Source organism: Rutidosis leptorrhynchoides, chromosome 8 (assembly GCF_046630445.1).
Source record: "Rutidosis leptorrhynchoides isolate AG116_Rl617_1_P2 chromosome 8, CSIRO_AGI_Rlap_v1, whole genome shotgun sequence".
Taxonomy (NCBI): Eukaryota; Viridiplantae; Streptophyta; class Magnoliopsida; order Asterales; family Asteraceae; genus Rutidosis; species Rutidosis leptorrhynchoides.
The window spans coordinates 331,403,418-331,412,810 of record NC_092340.1 but is presented as its reverse complement, the minus strand read 5'-3'; the positions used below and the strand labels follow the sequence as shown (position 1 = coordinate 331,412,810).

The following is a 9,393-nucleotide window of genomic DNA, read 5'->3' as shown; positions in this document are numbered from 1 at the left end:
TGTATTATATATATTATGTAATATGTTAAATAGCTATTGTATGTATTAAAAATAGTTGCACTTGTACACATTGTACTATTGTAATACCATATGTGCGCTTCTGGCTCGAGAAATGGATGGTACTTTACATGTGCACTCCTAGCTCGAGAAATAGATGATACTTGACATGTCTAGCATTTAACAAGGTAAAAAATGAGCACTAACAAAGTTAACTACACATATGCGTAACATAATCAAAAGCATGAATAAATTAAGAAGAATTGATGGAACATTTAAATTGGTCATTTCAGCCACAAAAACATAATCATAAGCATGAACAACCTAGTTCCAAACCATCTCATAAAGATAATCGAAATATTCTATCAAATTTAACATCCTAACTCAGATCCACACAAAATAAAAAGTGGACAATATGACCTAATCCTATAAAATAATAATAAACTTGATCCATAAGTTTAACACTTCAGCAACCCCGACCCATTCAACAATCTGTAGTAGTAATCTAGAACCAACCGAGGCCTGCACTTGCGTACTAGAACCATGTCAGCACAACAGTGTCGATAGTGACCGATAACTTCTCTTGTAATGCCGAATTTGAACCAAAAACCAAATGCATTAGAAATACAAAGGTGACCTGTTACATCATAGCATACGAGTAGCTGTGTAGAATCATAAAATTAACCAAAAAACACAATATCTATACAATTTTTTTTAATTTAAACAACAATCTCATTAAGCACAGAAACAAGAGAAACTCACTAATAATTAAAAAACCATATGACTCAGAAGAATCAAAGTTGCTAGTTACATAAAAATATTGTTATTTGGTTACTGAAAAAAACACAGTCTGATGTGTTCACAAGTAACATAAGCACTAATAAGACCTATCATGTAAAATAAGATATCACTTACTATGCTTCTTTTTCAACAACTTCTTTTTTAAACCAGCTTTTTTCGCATAACTTTGATACATAACTAATGCTTCCTCGAGATAATTAAACATTATTCCTACAATCGGTTTGTATATCGATTGAACTTCGGGTATGAAGTATTCGCTACCATTTGGCGTATATAAGGGAACATTCGAACTCGATTCACCTATTGACATTTAACATATCATTGAAAACTTAATCGAGCTGTGACATAATCTGTAACAAATTTTTTTATAACAAGCGAACATGTAACAAGCGACTGATTGATAAAGTAAAATGGATGCTATTATGTTTTTATATTATGGAGAAACATGTCTGATTATATTAGGGTTTTTAATATCATATAATGTCCAACAATAATAAACACATATTGATTGACCATAATCGAATTCATACATTAATTTGCTAATTTTTATATACTGTTTACCTTCAATTCGAAGAGTGCTGAAGACTTCATTAATAACATTAATTGCTTTCAAATTCCTGGGTGTCAAATACCTCTGATTCGTTTGACTGGATTACTTCAATTTGTATTCATACATTAATTTGCTAATTTTTATATAATGTTTACCTTCAATTCGAAGAGTGCTGGAGACTTCATTAATAACATTTAATTGCTTTCAAATTCCTGGGTGTCAAATACCTCTGATTCGTTTGACTGGATTACTTCATTTTGTAGTTTTTTAATACGCAATTCAGGCCCTTATTCTTGATGCTCGGACATTTGGAATTAATAGCCAAAAAAAAAAAAAAAATCATGAAGAATTTAAATGTTGATTGTGAAGATGTTCCAGATTGAAATTGGTTATTTTGATATCGCAGATGATGGTGGCGATATTCATGTTAAGATAACTGCAATCCTAAATTTTAGTTTGTAACCGCTGAAACTCATTCGAATTTTTAGAAAATTGAAACCAAAAATCAATATAGATATATAATTACTGTTTTACCCTCATATATTTTGGTTATTGCAGTTCTTCCTTTTTTCTTGGTTCTTAATTGAACTTTTATCTATCTATCTATCTATATATATATATATATATATATATATATATATATATATATATATATATATATATATATATATATATAGTGGTAGGATCAAGAGGGAAGTAACCATTCGGGGGGAAGCGGGGGGAAGCAAAAACTTTTTTTTTTTCGTTTTTTGAAAAAACTTTGTTCACGAACATTATAGATGAGATGAAAATATGAATATTTAGTTGAGACACTTTGTGATAAATGTTTTTATTTTGGCGGGAAAACGCTCGAAGAAGTAATATATAACAATTATCGTGTTTTTCGAGCGTATTTTGAGGTTTTAGCTATTGGGGTTTAGATATTAGGGTTTATAAGGTTTAGATATCAGGGTTTAGAAATTTAGGGTTTAGAGTTTAGATTTAGGGTTTAGATTTAGGATTTAGATTGAGTTTTTAACACGAACGGTTTAGGGTTTAGGGTTTAGTGTTTTGGGTTTATGGAATAAACCCAAAACGCCAAACCCTAAACCCTAAACCCTAAACCCTAAACTCTAAATCGGGCTAAATTTTACTTCACAAAACATGGAAAAAAAAACGTTCATATTCTTCACGAACAATATTATCTTGAATGTTATTTTTGCCGATTGTTTTCCAGCCTAAATAATAACATTCATCACGAAGTGTCTCTTCTAAATGTTCATATTTTCGTGTGATCTTGATGCCGGAAAAAAAAAATTCAAAAAAAACGAAACAAAAAAAAAAGATTTCGCTTCCCCCCGCTTCCCCCCGATTGGTTACTTCCCCATTGATCCTGCCCCTATATATATATATATATATATATATATATATATATATATATATATATATATATATATATATTTGGCGAAAATATTAATATATATAAGAAGATCGTAAAGATCCGGTGAAACAAACAAATGACAATGATTGAAATTGAAATATATATATATATATATATATATATATATATATATATATATATATATATATATATATATATATATATATATATATATATATATATATATATTTGGCGAAAATATTAATATATATAAGAAGATCGTAAAGATCCGGTAAAACATACAAATGACAATGATTGAAATTGAAAGAGCTCGCTCTTATCGTCCTACACACAGGACGAGTACACAGATTGAAAGAGAACGAGCTAATTGAAAATGAAATGACAACACGTGTAACCACCAAACCTAAATCTAAATATAACATAAAACCGGGCTTGTATTCAACCGCGCAAACACTACTACTCAACAGTCGCACACAAAAATGAACGCCAGGCACTCCAGCAGCACCAAACCCGAGGCCTATTTTCCGAGGTCAACTAAATCAACACACGCCGGCAACAACACCGAGTCCACCCGAACAGACTCGGCTACGGGAAAGTATGAACACACCAATGTAACGACAATCAAACGGTACCAATCACTCAGACAAACCAATAGAAGCCAAGCCATTTTCACCGAGATTTTGAAAGATTTACAAATCCGCGAACCCCAGAAACCACCGTGCTCCACCGGAGTCCGCCGGAAACCACCGGAATCCACCGGAGTCCACCGGATTTCAACACTGACACGCCAGTCTACGCCCTAAAAACCGCAAACGAACAAGGAACCCATAAACAGAGTCGTATCATACCTGTAGTGATAGCAGAATTCCGGAACCGGAATTCGTCGCCTGCCATCACCGTCGGAAATCGAACGGCGACTGAGAACAGGAAAGTCCGACGGCAGTCAAGAGGACCCACAAAACAAGCAACGAAACCCTAGCCCGTCGAACCAAACCCTAGAACCCATCAAACCCAAATCCCGATAACGGGATCGCCGCCTGGAGAAGTGAGGATGTAACAGAGAGTATGAAGAGAAGAGGTCGTTGCCAGAATCGAAGGGCAGACCTTATTAACACAAAAAGCGAGAAAAGCCGTACCACCGGCGAGATGCCGGTGGCCGGAACCTACACAGTACCTGTCAACTTCAAACCGGACGACAGGGTAGCCTGAAGAAGGAGGAGGAAGGTGATCGGAAAAGAAACACGGACGGTGGTGGAGGTGGTCAGATGAGAGAAACGGGAGTGTTGTTTTTAAGAGAGAGAATTATAGAAAAACGGTGGTGTGTTTTACGTGACTACTTTTAACCCCTTATATACTAAAACTCATGCTTAAATGTGCAGTTGTAATTCTTAACCCCTTATATACTAAAACTCATGCTTAAATGTGCAGTTTTAATTCATTTGGATTGTAGTTTTGTGTTTGCGTTCGCACTACAATCGGTCTCTTAAATTCGGCTCAATTTACACAACAGCCCTTCAAGTTTACACTTTTTCAGGGATAGAAAGTGTAAATATATAATTTTATTTAAATAAAAGAAACTAATTCTCCCCGAAATTATAACGGGCCCTATCTTCTCGCTCGGTGCGAGTTAAATTTTTCCGAGACCACCGTTCAACTCGAAAAAGTCTCACGAACCCAACGGGACTAACTATACGCAAAACGGACACTTTTTAAAAAACGCTTAACACAACGATAATCCGTATCTTTCGGTTCGCCGCAAGTTAAATTTTTCCGACAGCAACGTTACACTCGAAATTTTTTTATGAACAAAACGAAACTTACTACGTTCGAAACGGACACTTTTCAAAAAACGCTTAAGACAACGACAACTAAAACGACGCTTAAGACATGAGCCATTTCCCCTCTGTAAATACGCAACGCTACGTTAAATATGAATATACAGGCCGAAAGTCCCCGCCGCATCGCGCGGGCGGGATCCGGACTAGTTAGATATTTAAATAAGCAATGTGAAAATGACTAAAATACCCTCATGTGTATAGCATGTGAGGGGAGTTAATGAAACTAGTTGACGGCTAAGTGATAGAAGGACGTCAATTGAAAAAATATTACAATTCAAAGAACTACTAGTGAAAAATTAAAAGCATAGGGATGACAAATGAAAAAAGTGGTAAACTACAAGGATGACCGGCAAAATTTTGTCATGATTAGGACTTAAGCTCATAAGTACGAGATCTTCATTTGGCGGGCGCAAAAGAATAGAATTCCGGTAAGGTTAGAACTTGATAAAAGGGAGGTTGGTCTACACATTGTTCGCTGTCCGAATTGTGATGAAGATTTGGAATCGGTTGATCATTCTCTCTTATCGTGCAAATGCGTTCTTGAGGTATGGAAAAGTGTGTATAAATGGTGGAATATCGGTACTTTCAATTCGACATATCTCGAGGACATTTTCAGGCTTTCAGACGTGAGAAATAGTTCAAGTAATGGCAATTCGCTATGGCAAGCTACTCATTGGATTTGTGCGTATCTCATTTGGAAGAATCGGAACAACCTTGTATTCCGTAATAAAAAGTGGAACACTCCGATGACTCTTTGATACTTCTGATCACGCCTATAATAAATTGCGTTCCTTTCCCACAAATACGGACTACCTAAAATTACGTGACAAATGTCTAATGGTACTACTTCACATGTAACTTCATCAATATAATGACTAGTGATGGCAAACTTGAACTTACATTGCAATGTTACTCTGGTATCGGTATCCTTCTGTATCCACCCTAAGTCATAAGGGTGTGGGTGAGGAGTAGTAGCTAGACCCAACCGTTGTACAAGATTAGCCGAGATGAGATTTTTTTGACTCCCCGTGTCTATGATTGCTTCAATCAATTCTTGTTTCACTTGGATCCTTAAAGTAAATAATTCCTCCTCCTCCTCGAGATCAGCAGCTTCACTTGACTTCTCTTTTTGAGCAGTTGTCATTAACGAAATGCTTTTATCAACCTCGTTTACTTCCCTGAGTTCTACAATCCCATTAGCCATAGTCACTGCTGCCTTTTTCTTCCCTTTTCCTTTGGACCATTTCTTCGGTCTTAGAGATGGGTTTGCTTTCCAGCACTTCTCAGTCAAATGGCCCTCTTTGTTACAATGCTCGCATAATTTAGTGGAGCTGTTATCAGCCTTAGGCTTCTATTTATTTGAATCCTTCTTAGACGTTCCTTCTCCTCTTGTTTTATCTTCACTTCTATGAAACCCCATCTTGTTTTTCTGCTCGATGGCCATTGCCATACTGCTAGCTGTAGAGACGTTAGATAAATTATGTAGCCGCAGTTCGGTTCTAATCTGTCTCGCCAAACCTGCTACATATTTTGTATATGTCTCTTCGCTATCCAGAGAAACGCCCAACAACACCGCCAATCTACGAAATTCAGTTGTATATTCATGTACCGATTGACTATGTTGTTGATGCAAATTATGCCACTGTGTCCATCGGTCTTCAAAATAACCCATCGGGTAAAATTCTTGCCGAAGTAATCGAACAAATTCTGACCAACGAACTTCATCAGTATCTAGTGTCTTCAAAGATGAATTCCACCATGCTAAAGCATGACCCGTGAGTTTCAGTCGTGCAAAAGAGACGTTTTTCGTGCTTTTGAACCCGTACAGCGTAAAATAGGTTTCTAACTGATCGATCCAAGAATCAAGTTTTTCAGCATCTACTGTCCCATCATATGAAGGAATATCTATTCGAGCCTCTACTTTGAATGGCCGATTTGACTCTCTTCGTCGAGAGGAACTTGTTTCACTTCTTCGATCGTCATCTGAATCGCTATGCCCATCGGTCTCGTCTCCCATCGTCTTCTTCAATGGTGTTTCTCGAGCCTTAGGCTTCGCCTGATTCTGTATCCACTCCGACACAGATTCAAGTTGGGTGGTCAGCCGATCCACTTTCACGGACAGGTCGTTTTGGCTAGAGGTCTCTGTTCCGTCGCCCATTGTTGATGTTGTCTGTCTCCGGTGTATCTTCAACTCGAGCAGAGGTTCACCAGATTTCTTGTAATCGTTTTTGGTTTGCACCATACACAAGTATGAATCGATTGGCTCTTGATACCACTTGATCCGTTACTAATTAAAACTCAACGTAAATAGTAAGGATGTGAAGTTTAATTGTGTGTGTCCGTTAATGGACAAAGAACAAGAACGATAACAAGTACAGATAATTGGGGTGAATAAATAGTTTATTCTCTTCTCTCTAGTATTACGTTTACAGAGTAATTCTAGAGGCATACCCCTATTTATTTTCTTTACATTAATATATATCAATCTAAAAGAAAACAACTCCTCTCCATGACAAAATAACTGTTGAACCATGGGGCAGATTATTTGGATCGTGTAGGCCACAAATCAGGAAACCAACTTTGACTCCATATCTCTCTCCACGTTCCAAGATTCTCGAAGAAGTGGTCAACATCCACCTGGATCACTCTGAATCGAACTTCAGCTCAAAATCTTCGAGTGGCTGCCACTTAGATCGCGCAAGAAGAATATAGATTGGCACGTATGGCTCAGTAATCCCAGTTACTATTTAACACAGACTTGACCATAGTGATGGGGTTGCTTCCTTCGCAACCTCTCTTTTTTGTTGTAATTTTAGTCTGTTTTTCATGACTCACGCAACCGATATGGTTGTCTATTCGCGTGTAACATTATTTTTTTCGTGATAATGATATTAGCTTTAAAAAAAACTCATAAGTACGATTAAAGTTTCAGAAAGTTAGGGTATTCAAATAAGAATAAGAATAATTTTAATTTTTGATAAGAATGAATAGGAACCAGTAATTTTTACAAAATTTAAAATTTTGACCTCCTTTTCTTCTGTTCCGTACTTTTTTGGGATACCGCTTTTCCATATGATTAACTGAAATAGTATTATGGAGTATTCATTAGGCCACTTGCTATCGTTCAGCTCTTTCACTAATATTTTCACTGCCACATCAGCACCACATCAGCACAAACCCTTTAACATTCCTTTCACATTCCTTTCACTAAACACTCACTATCATACACTCCATTTCAAACTTTAACCAATTTAAAATTATTAATTAAATACAATAAATAAATACAAATAACATTTTATTAAATAAAATAAAAACATTACATTATTAAAAATTAAAAACATTACATAATCAAAAAATAAAAGACAATACATAAATAAAAAAAAACACAATAAATGACGCTAATTTTTCGAACAATATAATCATCCGGGAGTGTCCAAATGTGCTCGATCAAATTGTTGAGAAGGACATTATGCGCTCTTTTATATCGCATCCCTCGATCCACCCGATCTTGGAGCGCAACTCTCTCCGTCCAAGTACTTCGCGGCATGTTTTCTCGTTTGCGGAGATAATCCTCTTCGAGGTCGCATATGTTGCGCTCGTTGTCTTCGGTGATCATGTTGTGAAGTATAACACAAGTGTACATGATTCGACGTATTTTGTTGATACTAAAAGGTCTTGATGGGTGTTTTAGTATTGCCCAACGACCTTGAAGAACACCGAAAGCTCATTCAACGTCTTTTCTCGCGGCTTCTTGAAAACGTTTAAACTTTACATTTTTGGCTCAAGTGGACATTTAAACGACTTGACAAGTGTTGCCCATTCTGGGTATATGTCATTTACCAAGTAATACCCTTTAGTAAATTCGTGCCCGTTGATAGTGTAACGGACCTCAGGAGCTCGACCATCTAATAAATCTTCGAACAAATTCGATTCATTAAGAACATTAATATCATTGTTCGAACCCGTTGGACCAAAGAAAGCGTGCCAAATCCACATATCGTAGGACGCAACCGCCTCGAGCATTATTGTTGGTCCTTCGTGATCACCCCTGTGGTAATGCCCTTGCCACGCAACAAGACAATTTTTCCAAGGCCAGTGCATGCAATCGAGACTACCTAACATACCCGGACACCCGTGCATCTCCAAATATTTGGCATGCAATCGACGAACATCTCCTTCAGTTGGTTTCCTTAAATACTCTCGCAAAAACATATGAATAATACATTTGCAATAATTTTTTAAACAAACTCGAGACGTTGATGCTCCCATGTGCAAATACTCATCGAATGCATCAGGCGCAATGCCATACGCCAATTGACGTATGGCCGATGTACACTTTTGAAAAATATTGAAACCGAGTTGACCGGTTGCATCGTATCGTTGATCAAAAAATTTAAATTAATCGGGTCTCGGTTGAGAATTATACGTTAGAATAGAATGACCAATACACATAACAATGACTTACTCATTTGAAATCGATTTCGAAAATAATCACCAGAAAATGTTGGATTATCCGAGAAATAGTCGCGAAACAAACGATTACCCGTATCAATACGATCTCTTTGTAACCGGCGTCTTCTAATAATTGTACGAGAATTTCTAGCCTCATCTTCTTCGTCCATTGCATCAAGCGAATCGAGTAAGTTAAGCGTGTTGTAACCTTCTTGAATTAAATCTTCATCGGAATCGGACTCTGCGCTATCACTATCCGTCTCGCTTTCGCTCTCAGAAATTAATTAATCTTCCAAAGCCATTTGATTTTTTTTTTTTTTTGTGGAAATATGAATTGAAGGTTGAGAGTGTTTGATATAAAATAAAGATTGAGA

The 9,393-nt window shown here is 36.6% G+C and overlaps 1 protein-coding gene across 1 annotated transcript; it reads right to left on the bottom strand.

The window, feature by feature from the left end:
- Positions 1–8,335: 8,335 nt before the first annotated feature.
- LOC139864499 (uncharacterized) lies at positions 8,336–9,189 on the bottom strand. The gene is made up of 2 exons (XM_071853083.1): positions 9,111–9,189; positions 8,336–8,766 (listed from the first exon to the last, which is right to left on the bottom strand). Exons 1-2 carry the CDS (start codon positions 9,187–9,189, stop codon positions 8,336–8,338), a joined length of 510 nt encoding a protein of 169 aa, XP_071709184.1.
- Positions 9,190–9,393: the final 204 nt, after the last annotated feature.

Coding starts and splice junctions, on each gene's coding strand:
- LOC139864499 (XM_071853083.1), bottom strand. CDS start 9,189: ATGGACGAAGAAGATGAGGCTAGAAATTCTCGTACAATTATTAGAAGA. Junction 8,767..9,110: donor AAGAGATCGTATTGATACGG/GTAATCGTTTGT, acceptor TGTTTTTGCGAG/AGTATTTAAGGAAACCAACT.